The sequence below is a fragment of the Nannospalax galili genome, unplaced genomic scaffold, assembly GCF_000622305.1.
Source record: "Nannospalax galili isolate Female #2095 unplaced genomic scaffold, S.galili_v1.0 scaffold634, whole genome shotgun sequence".
Classification (NCBI taxonomy): domain Eukaryota; kingdom Metazoa; phylum Chordata; class Mammalia; order Rodentia; family Spalacidae; genus Nannospalax; species Nannospalax galili.
This window is the reverse complement of record NW_008336853.1, coordinates 716,555-743,099: the sequence shown is the minus strand read 5'-3', so window position 1 is coordinate 743,099 and position 26,545 is coordinate 716,555. Positions and strand designations below refer to the sequence as shown.

The 26,545-nt window shown below is 47.9% G+C and overlaps 1 protein-coding gene across 9 annotated transcripts in view; it reads right to left on the bottom strand.

Moving 5' to 3' along the window:
* Fbf1 (Fas binding factor 1) overlaps positions 1-26,545 on the bottom strand; it is a 36,474-nt gene that overhangs the window by 6,162 nt on the left and 3,767 nt on the right. For 5 of the 9 annotated variants that reach the window (XM_029562677.1, XM_029562676.1, XM_029562675.1 and 2 more), the window contains 20 exons: positions 16,819-16,860; positions 13,078-13,168; positions 10,935-10,983; positions 10,248-10,298; positions 8,896-9,034; positions 8,347-8,421; positions 7,290-7,409; positions 6,857-6,989; positions 6,594-6,727; positions 5,970-6,069; positions 5,101-5,550; positions 4,111-4,212; positions 3,685-3,779; positions 3,439-3,518; positions 3,082-3,237; positions 2,855-2,955; positions 2,512-2,718; positions 831-938; positions 610-749; positions 401-519 (listed from right to left, as the gene is read on the bottom strand). In XM_029562677.1, the coding sequence (XP_029418537.1) occupies positions 401-519; positions 610-749; positions 831-938; positions 2,512-2,718; positions 2,855-2,955; positions 3,082-3,237; positions 3,439-3,518; positions 3,685-3,779; positions 4,111-4,212; positions 5,101-5,550; positions 5,970-6,069; positions 6,594-6,727; positions 6,857-6,989; positions 7,290-7,409; positions 8,347-8,421; positions 8,896-9,034; positions 10,248-10,298; positions 10,935-10,983; positions 13,078-13,168; positions 16,819-16,860 (2,492 nt within the window). The remainder of the gene's footprint in view (positions 1-400; positions 520-609; positions 750-830; positions 939-2,511; positions 2,719-2,854; positions 2,956-3,081; positions 3,238-3,438; positions 3,519-3,684; positions 3,780-4,110; positions 4,213-5,100; positions 5,551-5,969; positions 6,070-6,593; positions 6,728-6,856; positions 6,990-7,289; positions 7,410-8,346; positions 8,422-8,895; positions 9,035-10,247; positions 10,299-10,934; positions 10,984-13,077; positions 13,169-16,818; positions 16,861-26,545) is intronic. The other 4 variants (XM_008831364.3, XM_029562679.1, XM_008831367.3 and 1 more) reach the window with 4 other exon arrangements.

Sequence of the window (26,545 nt, the reverse complement as noted above, 5' to 3'; positions counted from 1 at the left end):
TATGCTAAGCCACAAGTGCCTCATTCCCAAAGAGGCGCAGTGACCCGTGCTTTGGAGGCACTGCCCGGGCCTAGCTCCTGCGATTCTGAATGACATGCAGAGTTCATACTTACCACAGCTGGGGAAGTTAAAGGCCATTTAGGAGGAAAGAGTATGTGTCACAATGCCATAGGCATCAGCTGATAGGACCTGAGCACCGGGAGGAAGAGGAAGTGCAGTGATGGTGGGGGTGGCCCTGAGGCTGGCAGCTGAGGAGTAGGTGAGGACAGAAGAGGCAGGAGGGTCACACAGAGGAGTCTGGGCCTTGGCGACTGACTGGTTGAGGTGAGGTGGGAGAAGAGCCGAGTCCTTCACAGGCAGTACTCGGGTACAGAGGCCCTGTGCAGGAGGCCAGGCTCACCTGTTCCAGGAGACGGCTCTGCTCATTCAGGCGCACCTCCATCTTCCCTATGACCTCTTGAAGCCGGCCACGCTCCTCCTCCATGTCCCGTTGCTGCCGGCCTAGCCGTTCCTGCAGAACTGGGGGTGGCCCACAGGGGGCTCACTGCCTGCCCTCCTTCCCAGTGGTGGAGTGGGGAGGTGGGGCAGGTTACAGAGATGGCGAGCTACCTCGCAACTGCTCATCCTGCTGCCGGATCCCCAACTCTCTTTCCTGTGAGGTGGTGAGGTGTGAGGCCTCTACACGGGAGGAAAGCGCGGTCAAGCTGCTGGAAAACTTCTCCATCTGCTCAATGATGCCGTTCAGGGACCTGGAGGATGATCAGAACACCTCGTCCTGGGAACGCCCAGGCCTAGCCTCTAGGGCAGGCAGTGCTAGGCAGCACACATACCGAGTATGGGAGGTGGCACTGGTGACAGCATCAATCTCTTGGTCTTTCAGCATCTTCAGCCGCTGCAACTGGTGCTCGTGGTCCTTACGCATCTCCAGGATGGATGCCCTGAGGAGATGGAGGCAGAGGCAAGGAAGGTCAAGAGCCTCTGTGAGCAGGACCACACAGACGGAAGGCACCAGTGAACACAGAAGGAACATGCCTCGGCACTATCTCCTCCGTTCATCCTCCAGGTACAGCTCTGGTGCCTCAGTGTCCTTGGCTCCTCTATCTCATCTTTTTCAATATTTTGTTTTATGAGAGCTTTCTCTGCATGTGTGTAAGTGCAATACAGGCATGCAATGCCCACACAGGCCCGAAGGGGGTGTTGTATCCCCTGGAACTAGAGTTACAGACAGTTGTTAGCTGCCATGTGGATACTGGGAACCTATCCTGGGTCCTCTGCAAGAGTAGCCAGGACTCTTAACCCTAGAGCATCCCTCCAATCCCAGGGCTCTTCTCTCTTGATGCTCCCTTTCTTTTTATCCCTCTCTATTGCTGCTTCCATGCTCCATGCACCAAGAGATTTGTTCTGTTACTCAGCAAAGGCCATCTTGCACAGAGCAGGGGAAAGCTCTGTGCATAGCATGGCTGGCCCATGTGGCAGTCTTAGATGGGCTGCTGTGCCCTCATAGGCTCTATGGTATCTTTTCTTAGTTTCATTAAGAAAGACTGCACCAGGTGCAGAAACCACCCTTCCCAGGGTAGAGCTGTTAGGGACCCCTGCTGTTTAGGGTAGCAGTCTCCCCATGTCCGGATAGCCGCAAGCAAGCTGGCTCGGCGCGAATGGGGAGACTCCCCTTCTCAGCGGGGCGCCTTCTGCTCTCCTCCCTGACTTACTTTTGAAGTGCCCGTCACAAGATACATGCCCTCCGGCACAGGAGCTACCAGGTTTTAATCAGGCGTTGTCTGATAGCCTGATAGAAGCCCACCGCCCTATGTAAATGGGGCATTCCAGGAGTACCTATCAGCTAAGGCTTCTTCTACTGTCCGTTTCAATTTCCACCATGCACTCTCTCTAAGTTCGAGACCTGTTGGCCACCAGGTGGTGCCAGGGGAGGTGCGAGAAACAGAACCCGACCGGGCAGCTGACAGTGGTCCTAGAGCCGCCAGCTCCGGTAGCAGAGATCCACGGCAACGCGGTGCGCGAAACCCGCGCACCCCAGCGGCAGAGAGCCAGGGGCCCGAACAGCAGACACGGCCACCCGCGCACCCCAGCGGCAGAGAGCCAGGGGCCCGAACAGCAGACGTGGCCCGCAGGACCCGCTACACTCCAGCGCCACAGGACCCGCTGCACTCCAGCTACGTGTGGGAGACCTGCGCCACGCCCAGCAGCTGGCGCCCCGAGATCCCCGCTCGCCCATAAGAGCTAGTCAGCAGCCTCACTGGCCTGGCAGGTGAATGTATTAACCTGGGCCTAGCTAAGTTCTTTGTGCTGCCATGCCTTGCCTAAACAGCAACGGGACTGTGTGTGACTCCCCTAGGCCCCCACCCCACCATGAGGGGCAATGAACTGGGGAGTTTAGCTCTGTGTTAAAGGGAAGGGTGAGTCTCTGTGCAGAGGCTGCAGAGCACACTTGTGGTCTCACAGGCACTGCTGTTCTCTAGCCAGCCCTCACAAGCACACCCCCCCCCCACTTACTGCTGCAGCTCCCGGAGTCGTGCCACCTCCTGGTCCTTCTCCTGTGCAGCCGCAGCCAAGTGCCGCTGGTGCTGGGCTATGAGCTCGGCCTGGGCCTGCTCAGCCTCCCGACAGTGCAACACATGCTTAGCTGACAGAGCCTCATTCTCTCTTCGGAGCTGCTCTTCCCGCTGCTGGTATGATGTTTCGAGCACCTTGATGCGGCTTCTGTCAACAGAACACCCACCTAAAGGCCCTTGCTGAACACACTGGCAAGCTCCTGGGGCTCAGGAGGTGATCCAAATCACAGCTCAGGGAAGACCCAAGCCTGGAAGGCCATGGGCAGAAGCCTGCTGGTGGGTACCTATGCGCATCCTCAATGAGCTCCAAGTCTGCTTGGTGCCGCTGTTGCAAACTCTCTAGCAGCATCCTGTGCTGGGCCCGCTCCATCTCCAGCTTCCGCACCTAGGCATGGTGTGGTCCCTCAGTGTCTGTACTCCATGCCTTGTGCCTCTAGTCCGTCCACCCTCTTGTGAAGTCTCCAATCACTTCCCATGAGGACTGTTACACACCCTGCCCTGTGGTTCTCACCTGGGCCTCCAGCTCTGAAAGCTTGGTCTGGCTCTGCAGCAGCTCAGCCTGAAGCTGGGCAGTGCTGCTCTGAAGCTGCCCTTGGGCTGCCAGGAGCTGCTTCTGGTATGCTGAGCCTGGCAGCAGACTCTGCATCAGGGACTCTGAGAGCAAAGACTGTGGAAGAGGATGAGAGGTGTTCCAGGTTAGGAGGGGACAGGATCCCAGCTGAGCCAAAGTGCTAATGGAGGAACACCACAGTGGGTGGGCTGATACACCACACCTAGCTGATACATTCTTTCTAATAGACTGTCTTGTCTAGTTCCCACAGTTGCCTCTGAGCAGGGGAGAACTGTTCCCTGGGCCCAAGACCTATACCTGTTTGTCTACCTTCCCTACCTGGACAGGCAGAGAAGGTCTGGTGGGTTCCTGGGAATGTGGGACAGAAATCACAGGCTCTAAAAATTTGAAAACAGAAAAATAGTAAGAGGATCAGAGAAATGCAGAGCCCTGGGCCTGCCTGTGTCTGGGAAGAGTCCCTTGTCCCTTATCTTCCAGGAGCCCCAGAGGAGCTCAAGGTACCTCTTCCTTCCCCAGGGTTAAACCCCGAAACAGAAAACGAACCAGTGCTGCAGAGGTCTCCAGAGGCAGAGGCCATTCCCTTCTTGGGGTCACCTACAGGGAGGACCACAGTGGCCTGGCTCCAACTCATGGAAGACCTGGGGACACATTGATGGGGCAGATTGGATGGCTTCTGTGTAAGACAGGCAGAGAAGGGGAAACATAGAAAAACTCTGGGTCTAAATAACTAGGTGCAGAGGTCTAGGGGCTGGCACTCTACTATGAATGAACCCTGGCTGGGCAGGTGGCTGGTAAAGGTGAGACACAGCCTCCGACAGCTCTGCCATCAGGAGCCCAGGCACAGACACTGAATACAACACAGCCAGTTAGCCACCCTGGGTCCCAGCACAGCCATCCACTGTCTATCTCTTGGGAAGAAGGCCCAGGCTAGCCCTACTACCTCCCACACCCTCTTAGTCGACTTCATACCCTGTGACATCAGGCCTGGCAGCTGGAATTCCTTGTGTAGTTGATCTTGAAGCTTCTCCAGCAGTTGCCTGTTCAAGAACTTGAGTGCTAACAACAGGCTGACTGGGGAAAGTCCATGTTAAAGGTGAAGGTACAGTAGGCTACATGAAGATGGCCCCAGACCAGCTCCCAGCGTTAAGCGGTGATGCTCCCCTTTCCCTGCTTCTGTTCTCACCACCTTCTGGAGAATTCTCTTTCCCAGGCAGAGTTCCTGTGGTCTGAGGGTCCCTTGTAGTCCCAGCTGCCTACCTTAGCATCCACTGTGGTTCAGTAACTGGACACTGGACGTGCTACACACACTGGAGGGAGTGAGGTTCAAGCTCAAGCCTGTCATGATGTCCCTGGGCTTTCACTAAACGGAACCATCTCCTCCACTTGGTTCTGGATGCAAAGCATCTTACCACTTCCTGTGGACGTGGCCTTCCCAGTCCCTTTTGCCTTCCTGCTCAGAGGTTGCCCACCACCCAGCCTCACTAGACTATCTTCCATGGTTCTCAGGAGCTGCCTCTCAGCCTCCATGTCTTCTCAGAGACTTCCAGGAGGACACAGGAAGCTCACTTCACACATGCTTTAGCCACTTTAGCTTGGGCCAACAGAAACACTAATATTTGGCACAGTGGTTTCTTTGCCAGCCTGATGGTATTGTGGACAGGGCCTTTGCCCAGAGGAAGAGGCTAGTGAGTGGATCCTGCCACCTCAGGGCACTCTCTGTCCTTTCCTGCCTGATCCAGTGACATGTCTCCATGGCAGTCAGGTATGAGTGCCACCAGTCTCTAGCCCACCTTGTCCACACCTGGGCAGCTCTGTTGTACCCATGAGGAAGAGGCAAAGCAGAGAATTGGCATTACTACCCGTGGCAGCATCTCCAACAGAGGATGGGACAGAAGTGCAAGTCTAGTCCTATAGGCCCTGCCCAGTCTTCCCCACCAAGTGCACAGCCCAAGCCCATACCTGCCAGAAGACGGGTGGCCCAATGTCCCCACTGAGTTTGGGCCCTTATAGGGCCTAGCACGCTCCTCTCTGGCTAGACCTGGGGACTTCTTCTGAGACAAGATGTGGCTCAACCAGTCCTCTCCTTCTTCCTCAGACTCCCTGAGTGCGGAGGCCTGGCTGGCTTTGGCAGGGAGCCTTGCACCCTTGGTTGGGGGCTCTGCTGCTGAAGGTAGTACAGTTAAGGCAGAGTGCTGGCTTGCCAGAACGGGTAGAGAGGGTATGGAGATGGCTGAGCCTTCTTGCTGGGCCTCTTGGATGGGAGAGGGAGGAAGCAGGTCCAGGTCATCATCCTTGAGGCCTAACCAGTCAGCTCCGCCCTTCTTGGGGTGGACAGGGCTGGAAGCTACTGGAGGGCTCTGTTTGAAGTTGGGGTCTCCCTTAGAGTCTGAGGCACCTTCTAAAAACCTGCTTCAAGGCAGAGAGGAAGGTGCTGGTTAAGGGAGGAAGTCTGTACACTAGCCCCATACCAGCCTTTCTTTCTGCAGCTGGGGGTTATATTGCAGTCCATAGCAAACTGAGCACAGTGGGTCACACCTATAATCCCAGCACTTGGGAGGCTGAGGCAAGCTGCAAAGACTGTTTTAAAAACAACAGCAAAAACAACAACAAAAACAACAAAAATTCCATAGCAGCTGGTGTGATGGTGCATGCCTGCTATCCCACTATCCCAGCATTCTACCCTCCTCTGCCAGGAGTGTTAGGAGCCCACAGCCTCCCTTTCCCTTCAGCACCTTCAGAGCCCACTGCCTTGTACCAAGCTGTTCAAGGCTGCCAGGTAGGATGGGGAAGGATATCCCAGAACTGAGCTCCCTGCGGGCCCCACTTACCTGACTGACTGCCTTCGAGACTGACGGCCCTCAGAGGAGGCCACAGTGGGCTGGTAAGCCCCAAAGGTGAGGATCTCATCACCCCAGCTGTCTTCTTTGTCTGTAAATTAAGGAACTTGTGAACATGACTGAGAACAAAGGAAGTCAAGCCTTTTACAGGGTCTGGCACATGCTAGGCAAGTACTTTACCGCTGAGCAACACCTCAGCCCCACAGAAGCGAACTTAATGAGTGGTGACCATCAGTCAAGCAGCAGCTCCACAATGCAACAGGGTGCTAGACTGGCTACAGGAAAGTTATCTCATGACACAGCAGGCTCAGTGACAGATGTATTTAGCAATGTATGTCCCCTGATGTGAAGCTTTTGTTATAGGTTATGGTAAAGATGTGGTTTAAGCTGGGTATGGTGGCTCACACCTATAATCCTAGCACTTGGGAGGCTGAGGCAGGAAAATTGCCACGAACCCAAGGCTAGCCTAGAGTAACCTCCTGTCTCAAAAAAGAAGAAAACAAACAAACAAACAAACAAACAAAAAAAAACCCCAGCCACCTTGTCAAGAGACCTCTGTTCTCCCTGCTACCACCCTCTCACCCCACCCCCATCTGGCCCTCTGGGCTTCCTCACCCTCCAGCTTCTGGTACTCCTGGTCTAGCTTCAACTCCCTGTGTTCCCCAGTGGCTGGGCGAGTGAGGAGCTTGGTAGCTGTGCCTCGACCCAGCAGCTCATCCAGCTTGAAGCGAGCAGGGAGGGGCCCTTCCCTGTGGAACAGGATGCAGGGAACGAGTGTATGATGACATGGGTTCCCATGTATCCCTACTTTTAAGCTTTTCCCTGGGCCTTAGGCCAACAGCCTGGCTAGGGACTCCCCTCTTCATAAGGCTCCTTACTGGTCTCCCATCTTTCTCCTCTCTGCGTTGGGGCTGTCTTCAAAACCCAGAGTGGCCATGATGTCGTCCCCTTCATCAAACAATTCTTTCTTTCGGATAGGAGTGTCCCCAGGAGTTAGAGGAACAGAAGGACCTAAGAGACAGAATCAGGGCCCAAAGCGGGAGGTGGGCGGGAGGTGGGGTTGCAGCCTTTAGCTTTGGATGGAAGCAATGGGTACCACTTCTGTCTGGTTTCCTCAGGAACCCTGACTCTAACCCTACCCTAGGCTCATACATTTACCTCCTTATTCCTAGAACCTGATAATCTCTTGGTTTGACAGAAAAGACCCAGAGGCCTGCCCTGCTGAGGTCTCTGGTTCTGAACTAGAAAGCTCAGTGAGCCTGTTGTCAACAGACTCTGCCCCAGAACCAGGAATAAGCCTCTCCATGCTACCTTGGCCTTCAGTTGTGTTGGGGCTCTTGTTGGAAGCAGGTTTACCCTCCACCACAGGTGGCTTCTTGGGAGTTTCTTCCTCCTCGTCAGAGAGAAGTCCTGTCAGTGGGTCTTTGAAGTCTCATGGGCAGAAAGAAAGACAGAGGTCATATTGCTGCCCTTTGCTTAGGAAAAACGAGCCTGAAGCAGGGCAGCCACAGAGCATACACAAGCTCTGTAGCATCTACAAGGTGGACCCTATGGCAAGGTGGGGGTGGGGGTGGGGGTGGGGTAGGAGGTAGGTTGGACCCAGAGGGGTTTGAGCTAGGGCAGAGGAAGCTGGGAGGTTGGACAAACTCTGGAGCCTCTGGCTGGTCACATGGGCTCCTAGAAATGCCCCTACGGCATGAGTGCATTCACTAGAAAAAGGGATCTTTTCTTATACTTTAGAATCTTTAGTTTGATGCCTGGCTTCAAAGTCTTTGCAAGGAAACTTTTTATTTATTTATTTTTTGCCTTTTTGAGACAGAGTCTCCCTGTAGCCCCAGCTGACCTGGAACTTGTTATGTAGACCAGGCTGGCCTTGAACTCATAGAGATCCACCTGCCTCTGCCTGCCAAGTGCTGGGATTAAAGGCGTGCACCACCACACCTGGCACAAGTAAACTTTTTAAATACCCTGGCCAAGGGGCTGCACAGATGGCTCAGCAGTTAAAAGCACTGGCTGCTCTTACAGAAGACCTGGGTTCAGCTCCCAGCACTGACATGGTGGCTAACAACTGTCTGTAACTCCAGTTCCATGGGCACTGACACCCTCTTCTGACCTCCGTGGGCACTGCATGCACAAGTGCACTTATGTATATGCATGCCAAATAGTCATAAAATAAACCAATCAAAAAAATTTTAATATCCTGGTCAATATAGCACAATTAGTCTCTGGCAATTCCTGAGGACTAGATTGGGATGCCAACTCTCTGTTCCTCTGATACACACAGCAACTTGGCCTTCAGCAGTCAGCAACCATTATCCAACTACTCTCAAGCCAAGTGTTCCAGAGTAGGGCTGGGGGCATCTGGTACCTTCAAAGGAAAACTGGTATTGAAGTCCACAGCTGCTGAAAGAAGACGCAGGCTTCTTAGTAGGAATGGTGTCCCCTAGAGGAAGGAGAGAAGGCAGTCATGGGCCTGGGTCCTGCCCAAGGGCTTCCTCCACACCTGTACTGGAGCCCCTGGGATAGACAGCATTTCATACTGGAAACTGAGGCTCTTGGCTATAGGCACAGCCATGGAGGAATCCATACCCCCATTCTGAACTGGAACTCGGGAAGGGAAGCATGGAGGGAAGCTGCCTGGTCCTCATCAGGAATCACTCTGGAGATGCAGGTATGGGAAATAAACACTATTTTTGCAGTGTTGGGGATGGAGCCCTATGCTGGGCACAGGCAAGTGCTCTAGCATCGAGCTATATTCCCCAGCCAAACTGTTCGTTTTAATTAAAAAAGGCTCCTCTAGAAGCTGCCCAGGTTGGACTTACGAGGGCCTTTAAGGTCCTTTCCCATATAGTTAGTTCCTTGCCTTCTATCTCAGACAGAGAAAGCTCACAGGACAGAAGAGCTATCCACCATGTACCTTTCTCATTAGCTGTTAATGTGCTAACAGGTTTGGGATGGCTAGGAACTTCTTTCCCAGAAATCTTTGCAGCTCCTTTGCCAGAGGATGAATGAGACTTTACCCGGCCAAAGAGATCAGCATCCATGTCATCCAGATCCTAGGATAGTGGGAAGGATGGAGCTTGATGTCTGGGGAGGTACTATGGATTAGATCTTTAGGCTTCCCCAAAAGTTCCTAAGAAAAGGTCTGGCCTCAGGGTGGTGGTATTAGGAAAGGGGGCCTTGTGGAAGGTCCTTGGTCACTGGGGGCATGCCCTTGAAAGATCTGTAGACCTCACCCACCCTTTTTCTCTGCTGCAGTTCAAGATGGGACCAGGATGTGTTCCTGCTGCCCTCACCAGAAGCCAAGTCAATCCCCACTCACAACCTCATCCTGGAGTCTAAACCTCTCAAACAGCTAGGTAAACTTTCTCTCTGTAAATTAGTAATCTTGAGTATTTCACTGTGGCAACGCAAAGTTGACTATACTGAGGGGATGAGAACTTCCAGCTGAGGAGGGCAGCAGCACCTGGGGCAGAATTGTGAGAGGACAAAGGAAGAAGAGAAAAATGTGGAGAGAAATGGAGCCTTAGGAAAGAAAATGGAGCCAAAGGTATGCGGAGGGCGGGAGTAGGAATTGGTTCAGGCACTGGAATGATTCAAGTCACTGCTAGAAACCAAGGCCATGGCCCACTGGTCTTGGGGAGAAAATTTAAGTTGAGATTAAAGAAGCTGAAGCTGGAGACAAGCAGGAAGTGGACAGCAATTGTCCAGAGGTGCAGGACTGGAGCTGAGTGCTCAGCGCTGCTCGGGGACCACAGCAAAGCAGGATAACTAGACAGGCCTCAAAGCTGGGGTCAGATGGCAGGGTGATGCTGACTGTGAGCAAAGTGAGAACTGGAGGTGGCCAAGGCCCAGGCCGAGCTACCTGAGCACTGGGAGCCTGTGTTCTTATCCATATTTCAGAATCCCTCTTAAAATTCCAAGGCAAAGATCAGTTTCAGGCTCATCTTGGATGAAGAGCCCAGGGACAGGGGACATGGAGAAATACAGGGAAATCTAGGAACAGATTTGAGGAGACATTTCTCTACTCCTCCAGGAGGGAGCAACGGGTGGCTGGGTTTCCACTAGAGCCCTGTGGCATAGACTTCTCAGGCTCCAGATACCCAGGGGCAAGAAAGGAAATACCTCAGGGGATGGGGTGCTTTTCTCCAGACAGAAGGACTTAGAGATCCACATTATAAAGGAGGAAAGACAAGAGCAGTAAAGCCGTGGCCTGAAGTATTAACTGCCCCCACCCTGGCCTTGATGAGTGTGATACTGTTCTGCTACCTTCATGCTCTCCAGAAAGACCATGGGGTCTGCATCTGAGACACCGGAAACCTAAGTTCACGAGAGGTAAAGACACAGATGAAACGTGTTAGTCAAGGCTCTAGTCACCTGGCTTCAGTGGGAACAATGGCTCGGTGGGAATGGGGAGCCTGGCCACTGGAGCACAACCATTCCTTTTCCCCCACCTCTGGGGATTAGCTCTTCTCTAAAGTCAAACCTACCCATCTGTGGAGACCCAGAACGTAATGCCTCCTGTTCCTCCTAACACCACGGGATTCCAGTCTGGCTACTTCCCAACCACCAAACATGTGGCCAGACAGCTTGGACTTTCTCATGGGAGGGGGCAATACCCAACTCCAACACTCAAACACTCGCTCTACTTTCCAGCTCACTGCTCTGGTGGGGAGGAGATGGACAATGCTTTGGTCCATCCAGCGGCCCATAAACTGCTTCACTTTAAGAAGCAAGTACAGGCTGTGCAGGGCTTGCATGCTATAATCCCTGAACCTGGGAGGCTGAGGTGGAGGATCTTGATTTACAGGCTAGCTTAAGCCACACACATAATAAAACCAAGCAACCCAACTGACTTTTCAGGGACTTCTAAACTCTACTGTAAGCAGCTACTTGGCATTCTAGCCTCACTGCTTGGGGGAGAAGCACAAAGGTCACGGGCTGGAACAGGCTCACCTCGACATCAGATCCTGCCAGCCCTTCCGCATTGCTTTTCAGGAGGGACCTGCAAAGAGGTGAAGTCAGCACCGACCCTCATGTCTGGATCACTAAATGATTCTAAAATTTTACGCATGAAGCCTTGAGGGTGTAACTCAGTGTTAGAGCATGTGTACACCCCTGGGTTCAATTCTAACACCATAAAAATAAAAAAGAAGTGAAAAAGAAAAGTCAGGTGCAGCACTGTCAGTCTGTAATGCCGCCACTTAGGAAGTGGAGGCAGGAGGATCAGGAGTTCAAGGATACTCTCTACATATCTAATTTGAGGCCAGCCGGGGATACATGAGACCTACACACACACACACACACACACACACACACACACACACACACCCCTCTCTGGGGTCTGGGGGGGGTGCAGTGTAGAGATATTTATAGGAATCTCACAGACCACGTAGTAATTTTCTTTTTTTCTTTTGGCATTTTGGAGACAGGGTCTCCCTGTAGCCCCAGCTGACCTGGAACTCACTATGTAGACCAGGATAGCCTCGAATGCACAGAGATCCGCCTGCACCCTTTACATATAAATCTTTTGTTTGGTTGGTTTTGGAGATTTTTTTGAGACAGAATTTCCCTGTACCTAGGCTGGCCCGAAACTAGCTATGTAGACCAGGTTGGCCTTGATCTCATAGAGATCAAGATCCACCTGCCTCTGCCTCCCAAGTGCTGTGCTGGGATCAAAGGTGTGTGCCACCATGCCCAGCTTAAATATAAATCTTTTTTTGGCGGGGGGGTCTTTTTGAGACAGGCTCTCCCTGTAGCCCCAGCTGTCCTTGAACTTACAGAGATCCGCCCGACCTCTGCCTCCCAAGTGCTGGAATTAAACTTTTAATAAGTAAACTCTTGGGGCTAGGGAAATGGCTTAGTCAGTAAAGTACCTGCTGTGTAAGGACAAAGACCTGACTTCGTATCCCCAGCACCCACTTAAAAGCTAGGTGTGGTCATGTATGTCTGTAACCCTAGTGCTGGGGGGGTGGTGTGCAGACAGGAGGACCCCTGGAGCTCCCTGGCCAGCCAGTCTAGTCAACTGCTAAGAACCAGGTTCAGTGAGAGACCCTGTCTCAACAGATAAGGTAGAGAGTGATAGTGGAGGATACCCAGTGTCTACCCCTGGCCTCCACATGCATGTGCATAAATGTGCAAAGAGACACACATGCATACATGTATACCACACACCACACTGTGTGTGTGTGTGTGTGTGTGTGTGTGTGTTATAGTTATAGCTAAGCTGGGCAGGGTGGCACATGTCTATAATCCTCCAGTATTCTGGAGGCTGAGGCAGAAGGATTGCCCCAAGTTTGAGACCAGTTCACTATGTGCTACATGGTCAGTACAAAGCCAGCCATGGTTACATAGCAAGACCCCACCTCCACCTCAAAGAGGGTGGGGGCTGGAGAGATGGCTCAGCAGTTAAGAGCATTGATTGCTCTTGCAGAGGGACCCAGGTTCGATTCCCAGCACCCACATGGCAGCTAACAAACCATCTGTAACTCCAGTTCCAGGGGTTCCGACGCCCTCTTCTGACCTCCCAAGGGTACTGCACAACACAGGTGCATGTACCTATATGCAGACAATACATGCATACACATAAAAAAAAATTTTTTTTTAACTTAAGAAAAACAAGATAATGTTGGGTGTGGTAGTGGTGCATACCTTTAATCCCAGCAGAGGCAGGACAATCTCTGTAAGATCGAGGCCAGCCTGGTCTACATAGTGAGTTCCAAAAAACTAAAATACAAAACAAAACTGCTAAAAACAGAGAGAAAAACGACTTGTCTGGCTGAGGGTGAAGGGAGGGTCACAAACTCACCTTCCTATGCAGCCCTCAGAGAGCAAGCAGACCCGAAAGCCACTGTGGCCCCTCAGCCAGTCCTCTCAGGGATAAGGAAACTGTAGCTCTAAGATGATTGTTACCCCAAGTAACAGAGGGAGGACTAGAAGCTAGGCTTCAGACTCTAGGCCAATGCTCTTTCACCCTGTCAGGTCATGTCAATAACCAGAGCTGGGGGAAGGGGAATTCCCAGCATTTATTGTGGGCATGGCCAATGGGAAGTGGGCTGGAGGCACAGGGCTGGGCTGAAGTGGACCAACTGGTGCTTACTTTGCCTTAGCCTTTGAAAGGAGCCACTGAGGTGCACCTGCTTTGTCTCTGGCATGTGAAGCTGGATCAACAGGCTTCTCAGGGAGTGTGGCTGCAATGAGGGAAAACAAGAAAGACACTGTTCAGCAACAGAGCACTGAGGTAGTGATGAAAAAAATGGTGAGTCCCACTCAGTTGTGTCCCCGAACTTCCCGCAGAAAGGGCAGCTTGCTGGCACCACAGGCAGGTCCTGACGTTACTCCTGATAAACCTGAATGGAAGGGGAGGTACATTTCCAAGTAGGAAGTCAATCCCAGATGCCAAGGAGGGCCAATGGAGAGCTCAACCACCTGTATTGCATGGGAAGGCAGGGGACACGCTGGCTTCTCCAAAGCCCAAACTGTACATTACAATACGTGGCTGTGGTTTGTGGGTTCCTGCTGAGAATCTAAGCCTCACTGTCCCTACTGAGCTCTACACATCCTCCAAGGCCTGCTCCTCTTTGTAGCAACGTGGACACAAAGAATATGGGGCTAATTGGGATGATGGCTCATGGCTATAACCTTAATGTGAGGGAGACTAAGGCAGGAGGATTTCCACAAGTTTGAGGCCAGCTTGGGCTACAGAGTAAGAGCTTGTCTCAAAAAACAAGAGAAAACAAAAGACAAAAAATAAACAAACGGGCTGGAGAGATGGCTCAGCGGTAAAGAACACTGGTTGTTCTTGCAGAAGACCCGGGTTCAAATCCCAGCACGTACATGGCAGCTAACAACTGTCTGTAACTCCAGTCCCAGGGGATCTGACAGCCTCTTCTGACCTCCGAGGGGACTGCACAACATGGGTGCGCTTACATGCAGGCAATATGCGCATACACATAAAAAAATTAAAAAAAGAAAAAAAACCCCAAAGCTAGGCGTGGTGGCGCACACCTTTAATCCCAGATCTCGGGAGGCAGAGGCAGGCGGATGTCTGTGAGTTCAAGGCCAGCCTGTTCTACATAGTGAGTTCCAGGCCACCTGGGGCTACAGGGAGACCCTGTCTCAAAAAAACCAAAACAAAACAAAAAACCCAGCTAGTGAAGCCTGGCTCAGCAAGTAAAGGTACTTGCCACCAAGACTGACAACCTGTGTTCAATCCCTGGAACCTTCATGGTAGAGAGAACCAACTCCCACAAGTTGTCCTCTGACCTCCACATGTGTTGTACATATATGCCCCCCTACTAAATAAATAAATGTAAATTTTAAAAAATTGTATTTATTATTTTTATGTGTATGCGTATATTGCCTGCATGTAGGTAAGTGCACCTGTGTCGTGCAATGCCTGTAGAGGTCAGAAGATGCTGTCGAATCCCCTGGAACTAGAGTTACGGACAGTTGTTAGCTGTCATGTGGGTGCTGGGATTCTAACCTGGGTCTTCTGCAAGAACAGTCAGTGTTCTTAATTGCTAAGCCATCTCTCCAGCCCCCAAATGTAAATTTTTAAAAAAGAATATATAAGGAACTCTGAGCTGCAGAACTAGCTCAGCAGCACAGCACTTACCTAGTATATGTGAGACCCTGGGTTCTACTCCCAGCACTGTACTTTTTAAAATATATGAAAAACTTATAATTCAATAAAGGGCCAGATAGACTAAACAAAATAGGCAAAGGCTCTGATAGACATTTCTCTAAAGATGACACAGAAATTGCTGATAATCAAATGAAAAGACGCTCACCATCATTAGGGAAACACACCTCCCAATCACAATGAAATACACTCACACTCACAAGGACAGTCATAGTCAAAATGATGGGGAAAGCTGAGCCTGGTCTCACAGGCTTGTGATCCCGGCTACTTGGGAGGCCAAGGAATGAAGACAGAAAGTTCAAGGGCTTCCCGGACTACCCAGTAAGTTGAAGTCCAGTCTGGGCAACTTAGTGAGGCCTTGTCACAAAATGAAAGGTACTGCTCAGTGGTGGAATGCTTGGCTGGCATGAATGAGGCTCTGGATTCAATCTTCAGCTCCATAAACAAACAAAAAATCCAAACAAACAAGAAAACACAAATCAACCCCCAAGCCCCCAAAGATGGGAAATAAGTCTTGGCCAGGGTGTGGACAAACCAGGGGCCTCTTACATTGCTGGTAGGAATGTAAAACAGTGTAGATGCTATGAAAAACTATTTGACTGTTTCTCAAAAAGTTAAAACAGGGTTACCATATGGCCCAGAAATTCTACTCTTGGTTTACATCCCAAACTGAAAACATCGGGGTGGGGATGTAGCTCAATTAACAGGGCGCTCCCCTTGCATGAGTGAAACCCTGGGCTTAATCACCAGCACCACAAACAACAAAGAACAGGAACATTTTTGTGTCCACACAAAATCTGTACATGAATGTTCATAACAGCATGACTTACATACAGTACCCTAAATATGGAAATAACTCAGATCCATGAAGTAATAAATGGATAGACATGGGTGCCTGAGGTTGAGGACAGGGGAGAGTGAGGACTGACTACCAAAAGGTATGAGGTTTGTTTATGGGGCAATAAAGATGCTCTGGAATTATGTGGAAGTGATGACATTGACTATTCTAAAGACCACTGAACTAGGGGCTGGAGAGATGGCTCAGAGGTTAAGAGCACCAGCTGTTCTTGCAGAGGATATGGGTTTGATTCCCAGCACCCACATGGTGGCTAACAACCATCCATAACCTCAGTTCTAGGAAAATACGACACCCTCTTTTGACCTCCACAGGCATTGTACAACATGGGTGCACTTACATACATGCAGGCAATACACTCAAATACAAAAAATTTTTAAAAAGACCACTGAACTACACACTATATTTTTTAATTCATTTTGTGTTTGATTGATTGACTGACTGACTGACTGATAGGGCCTTTACTTTGTATCTAGGCTGGCCTCAAACTCAAGGTAGTCCGCCTGCCTCAGCTAAGTACTAAGTACAAGGATTACAGGCATGGGCCATCATGCCTGGCTATCAAGTTTTAAAAATTATATTTATTTATTTATTTTGTATGTGAGTGTGTTGTGGGGAATCTGTACACTACAGTAACTTGTGGGAGTTGGTTTTCTCCCTCCACTGCTTGGTTTCTGGGGATTGAACTCAAATGGTCAGGCTTGGTGGTAAGTGCCCTTACTGGCTACTCTTACAGAGTCTAGGTTTGGTTCCTAGCACCCACATGACTGGTCACAACCACCTGTAACTCCAGTATCAGGGGAGCTGATGCCCTCTGTGGGCACTGCATATATGGAGCACATAAACTTGTGTAGGCAAACACACATACACATAAATAATTCTTCAAAAAAGCCACAGGGCTAGAAAGATGCCTTAGCAGTTAAGAGCACTGGCTGCTTTTGCAAAAGACCCATGTTCAAATCCCAGCATCCACATGGCAGCTAACAACTGTCCATAACTCCAGTTCCAGGAGGCCTGACACCCTCTTCTGACCTCTTTGGGCACTGCATGACAAGAGTGTACTTACATACATGCAGGCATAACATTCATACACATAAAATAAGTAAATAAAGAATTTATTAAAAAATATAAAGTCAAGGCTGGGTGTGGTGGCACATGCCTTTAATCCCAGCACTTGGGAGGCAGAGGCAGGCAGATCTCTGTGAGTTCAAGGTCAGCCTGGTCTACACAGTGAGTTCCAGGACAGCTGGGGCTACAGGGAGACCCTGTCTCAAAAAGACCAAAAAATAAATAAATAAAAAGTCCCAGGTGTACAGGGGTTCTGGGGAAGGAGTACTTACTATCATCCCCCAGGAGGTCACCAAGGACATCATCAATGGAGCCTGAAACACAAAAGGGCAGTCAGGACTTCAGGAGGAAAGAGTGGGGCTTATAAACCTCAAGTGTGAGACCTCTCCTCTGTCTCGAGTTCTAAGATCTCGGGCCTCAGGCTTGCTTCTACCTTCACTGCCAGACAATGTTTCCTAACTGTCTGCCAACAAGCCACAAATTCTTGTTGAAACACTTCAGGTGAAAGTTAATAGCTTTCCCAAAGGATGATGATGAAGATTTTCAGTAGAACTTTCTTTCGACCTGCCTCATGACATAGAGTACATGCATCAAGCAGTCTCTCAGCCTCTAAGGAGCCCAATGTGTTCTTCAGGAAAAGCATCCAGGGACATGGAAGCTTCTTTCATGGTGGTAGTACTTTGGTGCCCCTCCACCTGAGACCTCCTAGAATCAGACTGAAAGCCCCCGTCCCTGACCACTTTCCAATGGAGGCATGGGCAGGAGGGAGGTGGGGGATGTAAGAATACGGAATTAGCTCTACCAGCTTGTGTGCCTTTATTACCTTTCACTTCAACCACACACTCCTGAATTCAGAGCCCAATGTGGAAGATCTTTTTTTTTCTAAAACCTCATTGTTTTTCAAATACATTTTTTATTCATTTATTGGGGTGGTGGGGGTGTGTGCCATGGCATTTGTGTGGAGGCGAGAGGAAAACTTGTGGGAATTGATTGTCTCCTCCCACCATGTAGATCTCCGGGATCAAGATCAGGTTGTCAGGCTAGGTGGCAGGTGCCTTTACCTCTCCGGTCATCTCCATTCTCATTTCTTTGTTGTTGCTTTTTTTCTGTTTGGTTTAGTTTTTTGAGATAGGGTCTGCCTTGTAAGAGACCAAGATGGCTAGACTCAGGACAAGATGGGCCTGAACTTTTTTTTTTTTTTTTTTTTTTGTGAGACAGGGTCTCCCTGTAGCCCCAGCTCACCTGGAACTCACTATGTAGACCAGGCTGGCCTTGAATTCACAGAGATCTGCCTGCCTCTGCCTCCCGAGTGCTGAGATTACAGGTGTGTGCCACCATACCCAGTGGGCCTGAACCTTTAAGCAGACTACAGCCTCTGCTAAAAGGGGCAAAGCACTGAAAACAGCCTCACAGCCCTGTCCTGTGGAACACTGCAGTGACTAGCAGAAGACAGCTGGCCAGGTTAAAAGTTTATAGTCTCTTTGTTCTGAGAAAAACATCTTGACTTCCTTCATCTAGAGGTGAAAAATGGCCTAATCAATAACAAGTATGTGTGTACTTAAAATTAAGATGCCTAGGTTCATGGACCAGACATTAACCCTGGTCTTTAACAAACAACCCTCTGTTGACACTAAGGATTGATCAACCTATGTGACACATATGAGCACCCTTTGTCTTTGTCTAAGTTGAACTTTACATGTACCATGGACCCTGCATGTACCTACTAGCCCCTCTTTTGTAGATAAGCTTGTTATTAGAGAATAAAGTTGGCTTGCTTTAAAGAAACATAAGTCCCAGAGTTGGCTCTCTATCCCGGCCTTATCACCTTCACGGAGGCAAGGCTCCTCTACTAAGCAAAGCAGACTTGGGTCTCTGCAGCTGGTGCCAGAGAACAGGAACTGGAACAGGGACCCTCCCGGACCTTCCCTTCTTCGAGGGCGGTGCAATAATCATGGGTAATTCACTTTCTCAAGGTCTATTTCATTTTCAAGCTATTATTAAATGTATGCTAAAGTCTAGAAGTATTAAATGTACAAAAGCTCAGATTAAGGCCTTTTTAGATACTACTATAGAATGGAATCCTTGGTTTCCTAGTACAGGAACTACTGATTTAGAAACTTGGAAAAGAATAGGGGATAATGTACAGCATTGTCACAGGCAGGGCTTGACTATCCTGTCTGCTACTTTCGCCTCTGATGTGCTTTTTGCCAATGTCTCCAAACAGAAAGACCCCCTCCCCCTGCCAGCTCCTGCAGCCACCGCTGTGCAGCTGCCTGCACTCTCACCAGCTATGGAGCAGTGGCTGGTATTTTCTTCCGCCCCACCAGCCAGCATTCTCTCCAGCCATCCTCCTCCCTCGGCACCCTCCATGGCCTATGTTTCCTATACCTCGCCCTCTGTTTCTGACCCTGAATCTTTCCTTCCCATGCTTCAAAATCTGCTTCTGACCCTGAATCTTTCCTTCCCATGCTTCAAAATCTGCTTGCAGGAGACTTCCTCTAGAGAAACTCGGGCTCCATCACCACAGCCCTCCCCTCAATTCTCTCCAGTTAATATTCCAGCCAGCCCTGAGGCAGCTAACATCCCTGAGTTTAGGACGCATCATCGCTTTGGCTGTGAGACACTTGAAGGTATGCGTAAGGCTGTGATGGAAAATGGCATGCATGGTCCCCTTACTATGGCCATCTTTGACCAGCTTAGCTGCAAACTGGTCACCGCTTGGGACTTTATAAACACCTCGCCCAGGCTGCTGTCCCCGGGACAATGGCTCCTTTTTAAGTCTAAATACTACCACGAATGCACTGAGCAGGCAGAGAGCAATGCTCAGGCTAATGCTAATATAACAGCTGACATGCTAAACGGAGAGGGCCAATACACTGACGCTGAGGCACAAAAGGTTTTCACCGCTCACTATTTTGATCAGGTATGCCTCTACACCTTAAGAGCCTGGAGGGCTAATCTGGATGGGGAAACCGCCCCAGCCAGCTTAGCTGATCTCAAACAAAAGCCACAGGAGCAGTGGGCAGATTTCTTAGCCAGGGTCCAACAAGCCATAGAGGCTAAGGTCCCTTATGTGGAAGCCGCCCAGATTTAATAAAACAGCTTGCTTATGATGGTTCAAATCAAGAATGCAAAGCAGCAATTGCTCCAGTTAAGTCAGGCTTTGTCTTCTTGGGTGATGGATACTCAGCACATTGGCACAGCTTCAGCACAGGTTAGCATAATGGCAACTGCTTTAACAGAAGCTTTTGCTGCCCATATGAAAGTCCCATGTTTTAAATGTGGGAGTCTGGGTCACTTTATGAGACAATGCCCTTCAATTAACCACCAGCCTATGTCTAATCCCTCACTGCCAGGCTCAAGAGCTAAACCAAATACAAAATGCCCTAAATGTCAAAAGGGTTTCCATTGGGCTAAAGACTGCCGTTCTCTTTCAGTAAAAATGACAAATCTTTAAATGAGACATGGGGCAGCCCTCAGCCCTGCAACCAAGAGGGTCAACAGCCTCAATGGAAGTAAACTCCCCTTGGGTATTATGGGCCCGACCAGAAACATTTGCCCTTAAACCTATAACAACCCTAATAGTACAGGGAATTGCTAAAAGGGGCCTGTTAGATAAGGGAGCTGGTCAATCAATTATTAGACATGAGGATTGGCTATCACACTGGCCCACAAAAAGCACCCCCACCTCCCGGGAGTAGAAGGACCTACTTTTCACTCCAGTCTTTATATCCCCTACCATGGGAAGACCCACATGGGGTCTGGGGAACTTTTCAGCCATTTATCACCACAGGCATTAGCACCAGCTTCTGGGGAAGAGACATTGTGGGTGTCTCTCTCCTCAGCCCGAACCAAAAATTCTGAGAATAACTTTAAACAATCCTATGCTATTAGTAAAGCTTTTAAGCATCACCCCCAATTCTAAAGGCCACTGCTCTGCCGCTTGAGCCCATAAAACTTCAATGGATAGCTGATGACCCTGTTTGGGTGGATCAATGGCCTGTTCCTAGTAATAACTTCCCTCATTTACAGGGTCTTATACAAGAACAATTAAATAAAGGGCATTTAGAGCCCTCTAACAGCCCCTAGAACATTCCTGTATTTGTTAATACAGAAAAGACTCATGGAAAATGGAGATTTTTATAAGATTTAAGAAAAGATAATGCCACTATGAAAAAGATGGGATTGCTGCAGCCATGCCATTATGATTACTGCTATAAAAGATTGTTTCTTTTCCATTCCTTTACGTCCTGACGATAGAGAGCGTTTGCTTTCACTATTTCTCTTAACAATCACTCTGTTCCCACTCAAAGGTATCAATGGAAAGTCCTACCACAGGGAATGAAAAATAGTCCTACTATATGTCAATTTAAAAATATATATAAAATTTATTTATTTATTTATTTTTTGGTCTTTTTGAGACAGGGTCTCCCTGTAGCCCCAGCTGTCCTGGAACTTACTATGTAGACCAGGCTGGCCTTGAACTCACAGAGATCTGCCTGCTTCTCCCTCCCAAGTGTTGGGATTAAAGGCCACCACACCCAGCCTATTTTATTTATTTTTATATGTATGAGTGTATTGTCTGCATGTAGGTAAGTGCACCTGTGTCATGCAATGCCCACAGAGAACAGAAGAGGCCGTCGGATCCCCTGGAGATGGAGTTACAGACAGTTGTTAGCTGTCATGTCGGTGCTGAGATTCAAACCCAGGTCTTCTGTAAGAACAGCCAGTGTTCTTAACCACTGAGCCATCTCTCCAGCCCCACTATATGTCAATTTTATGTACATAAATTAGTCCAATATTTAAAGAATTCCATTCTTGTTGTTCCCTATATGGATGATATTCTCCTCAGGCACCATTTCAGTCAGCTTTTAGAAGTTATGCTTGCTAAATTAACAACTGCTCTGGGGAGATATGGACCTTATATCTCCTCAGAAAAGATTCAAAAGCATGCACCTTATACTTACTTAGGATATGTTATTCTAGATAATCAATTATACCCTACCACCCCAGCAACAGAGCTGCCAGATCCTTGTACTTTACACCAATTACAACAATTTATGTGGCATCTAAAGTGGTACAGGCCTTCTCTTCATCTTACTACCATGCAACTAAGTCCTCTTTTCCATCTATTGGAAGGGGACTCAGATCCTAACTCTCTTAGACATTTAAATACAGATGCTAAACAAGCCTTAGCACTGGTAAATAAAGCCCTCACCAAATAACAGTAAATAGAGTTAATCCTCAAAAGGATATCCAAACTCTTATAATTCCAAACATAGAACAACCGTTAGCTATTATATTTCAGGAGCCTAATTGCCCATTAGAATTTATTCACCTCCTCCATCACCTTAATAGAAAAATTACAACTTATTATTCTATGGCAATTCTTTTAATTCACAGAGCCCATTTACGGACTCTTCATATTTTTGGTAAAGACCCTGATAAAATAATTTTATCCTTTACATGGGAAGAAATTGACCATGTCACTTTGATTTCCCCTTCATGGCAACTTGCCTTTGCAAACTATACTGAGATATTGGTATTCACACACACACACACACACACACACACACACACACACACGCCGAAGCTTTTAAAATTGTTTCAAGTTAGTAAGTTTATCTTTCCCACTGTTACTTCCCACTCTCCTCCCAGGAGCAGACGTCTTATTCACTGATGGAATTAACAGAGGAAAAGCTGCTATTTACATCAGCTTCAAACAAAACATTTCTCCTACTTGGGAAATGCCTGTTCCTGGTTCTGCTCGATACTCAGAACTTTATGTTATTCTCCAGAGCCTTATGCTCTTTCTTCAACCTTTAAATATTTATACAGATTCTGAATATGCCACCCAGGCACTTTAAAATTAGAAACAACCTTTCTTCAGCATAAACCAGGTAACCTATTGAAATGTTACTCTTATCTCTGAGGACTAAGATTCGCCAAAGAGAACAGCCCTTTTTTTGTGACTCATAGGCTCCCATACTGGACTGCCTGGTCCATTAGCTTCCTTAAATCAACAAATAGATAACTTAACCAAACAAATAAATGTTGCAACTCCCTTATGCAGCTATCAACTCCTTCATCAGCCTTTAAAAGCCTTGTATTCCTTTCTTCCCAAGGATCAAGCTAAATTTATAGTTAAACAGTGTCCTCAATGTGCTCCACTTCCTCCTTCAGCTCCCAGGTCTGGAGTCAATCCCTGTGACTTACGGCCTAATATGATTTGGCAAACTGATACAACTCATATAACTGAGTTTGGAAAACTTAAGTATGTTCACTGTACAGTAGATATTTATTCAATTTAAGTATATTCACTGTACAGTAGATACTTATTCCTTGACTTTAAATGCCACAGCACATACAGGAGAGACAATGAAGGATGTAACTAAACTTCTTATTCAAACATTTTCAATTTTGGGGATACCTCATCAAATAAAAACAGATAATGGGCCTTCTTATGCTAGTAAAAATTTTCTAGCAATTTTGCCAAACCTGGGGTATTTCACATACCACAGGCATTCCTTAGAACCCCACAGGACAAGCAATAATAGACAGACAATTCAGGCACCTCAAAAATCAAATAAAATAAAAGGAGGAAATCACCTATACCTGGGATAACAGCACAGAATTCTCATTTCTTTTTATTTTTATGTGTTTGAGTGTATCGCCTGCATGTATGAGTGCACCCGTGTTGTGCAATGCTGCAGAGGTCAGAAGAGGGCATGGGATTCCCCTGGAACTGGAGTTAAGGATGGTTTGTAGCTGCCATGTGGGTGATGGGAACGGAACCCGTCCTCTGCAAGAGCAGTGAATGCTCTTAACCACTGAGCCATCTCTCCAGCCCCAGAATCCTCATTTCTTTATACACAGGCCTTTACTAACTTTACATTTTTTTTACACTAAATGATCGAGGAATTTCTCCAATGGCAAACACTGGCAGGACTGACTGTCCCACAGCCCTTGCCACAGGTGCTTTGGAGAGACCTTGAATCAGGTCTCTGGAGTAAAACTCCAGCTCCTCTAGTAACAATGGGGCAAGGGTATGCTTGTGTCTTTCCAGAAAATGAATCCTCCCCACAGTACTGCTCAAGATACATCAGACCACTCAACCAAGCCTCTCACAGCAAAAATAGCCACAGTGACCCTGGGAAAGCGGAGGACACCTGGACACCTGAAATGAGGACTGAGCTGACTAGCTCGTCTTCCCATCCCCTCCGTGCACTACGCTTAATTAACTGTTATCTCCAAAAATTCTTCCAGAATCTACTGACTGAGCAGCCTGTATGACTGCCCAAGTCACAGCCTCCTGTGACCTGGGGAATGATGAAGAACCTGGTGGACAGCATCTAAGAGTTGGGACAATACAATGCCAATGCCAAGATATATCTAAACCTGAAGTTCTTCTTGTCTATGTTCTAACTATGCTGACTGTAAATAGCGTAAAAGCTGAGACATGGGCTGGAGAGATGACTCAGCGGTTAAGAACACTGGCTGTTCTTGCAGAAGACCCGGGTTCGAATCCCAGCACCCACATGGCAGCTCCAGGGGATCTGATAGCCTCTTCTGTCCTCTGTGGGCATTGCATAACATGGTACACTTACCTACGTGCAGGCAATACACACATACACATAAAATACAAATAATAAAATTTTTTTTTTTTAAAAAAGCTGAGACGTGTCATCAATACTAATGTTAAGGGTGAACTCATTATAGGATCAGGTTTAGTACTCACAAGGATGTGCATGGCCACCTGGACCCATTATATGGGAAAAGGATGGGCAATGGCCAAATGGATGATTTCTTAGGTTGGAAAAACACTAGTAATCAGAACTTAAAAGCTCAGTATGATTTCATTATTTTTAAAGAGGCACCAACTTTAGAAGACATTGGAAATTATAAAATATAGCTGTGTGAAAAAACAGGATCCTTCTAAAGACATTGAAATAGATCAACTGTTATCTTTACAGCAAATTAGCCCATCCATGTCTAATGGTCTAGACAAAAACTTACGGATCTGCCTTGCACAAAGAGGTTATAGTTTCTGTATACGAGGGGACCCTTCCATACCAGGATTATTAAAGAGAAACTTGTTAGAAATAAGAGTTCACATATACTTATAAAAAGACAACTGAGGACACTATAGAAAATCAAAGACAGCGTATTAATAAGACAATTAAGGGCTTGCCTGGGTTTCAAACTATTGATAATCATTCTTTATGCTTTAATTGTACATCTATTCCCTTATGTTGCAACACTACTTCAAATCATACCTAAAACGAGGCAAACAATCGTCTACTGGATAGACTTTCTTTTGTAATAATGAATCTTATGCTGCACTGCTCTATGGAGTCCTCTGGTTATGTGCTATTGGGTGCAAAACGCCCTTGCTATTAACCCCTCCCAAGAGGAAAGTGAGTAGATCTCCGCCTGAAAATTGTGATGACTCTCTTCGTTTGCTTGACCCAACAGCTGTAGCTGATGGATCCACCTTTCTGTCCCCTCCCTGGTTTGGTAACTGGAATGCAAAAAGAAATATCTAAAATTGCTTGCATAATAAATAAGACAACCAATGTAACTGCAAAGGTATTAGGGGAACTTAATCAAGAAATGTGTGAACACAGATCTGCTGTATTACAAAATAGAGCTACTATTGATAATTTACTGTTAAAATATCCTATGGGTTGCCAACAATTTCCAGGAATGTTTTGTTTTAATTTATCTGATTTTTCACATACAATAAAGCAACAAATTGATGATTTACATAAGGAAATAAATATCTGAGTTTTCTGTACCATGGCCAAAATGGCTTCAATGAATTAGTTCATTTCTGGGCCCAATACTAATTGGTGTACTTTTTGGGGCACCACTAATATTACACTTTCTTTCCTCCTTATTTAAAAAAAAATAGAAAAGGGGGAGATGTGAGACCAAGATGGCCCGACTTAGGACAAGATGGGCCTGAACTTTTTTTTTTTTTTTTGTTTTTTTGAAACAGGATCTCCCTGTAGCCCCAGCTCACCTGTAACTCACTATGTAGACCAGGCTTGGCCTTGAACTCACATAGATCCGCCTGCCTCTGCCTTCCAAGTGCTGGGACTACAGGTGTGCACCACCACGCCCAATGGGCCTGAACTTTTAAGCAGGCTACAGCCTCTGCTTAAAGGGACAAAGCACTGAAAACAGAGTCTCACAGCCCTGTCATGTGGCACACTGCAGTGACTAGCAGAAGGCAGCTGGCCAGGTTATAAGTTTACAGTCCCTGGGGCTGGAGAGAAGGCTCAGCAGTTAAGAACACTGACTGTTCTTGCAGAAGACCCAGGTTCGAATCACGGCACCCACACGGCAGCTAACAACTGTCTGTAACTCTAGTTCCAGGGGATTCAACAGCCTCTTCTGTCCTCTGCAGGCATTGCATGACACGGGTGCACTTACTTATATGCAGGCATAACACTCACACACATAAAAATAATAAATAAAGGGGCTGCAGAGATGGCTCAGTGGTTGAGAACACTGGTTGTTCTTGCAGAAGACCCGGGTTTGAATCCCAGCACCCACATGGCAGCTAACAACTGTCTGTAAGTCCAGTTCCAGGGGATCCGACACCCTCTTCTGACCTCCATGGCACTACATGACATGTGTGCACTTACATACATGCAAGCAACATATGCATACACATAAAATAAAATAATAAAATATTTTTTAAAGTTTACGGTCCCTTTGTTCTAAGAAAAATATCTTGAGTTCCTTGATCTAGGAAGGTTGTAAAGACAACCTAATCAATAACACTAAGCATGTGTGTAATTAAAATTAAGACATCTCTGTTAATGGCCCTGGCACATTCCCTGGTCTTTAATAAATGACCCTCTGCAAACACTAAGGATTAATCAACCTGTGTAACACATAATACAAGCACCATTTGTCTTTGTCTAAGTTGGACTTTACATGCACCCTGGAGCCTGCATGTACCCACTAGCCCCTCTTTTGTATATAAGC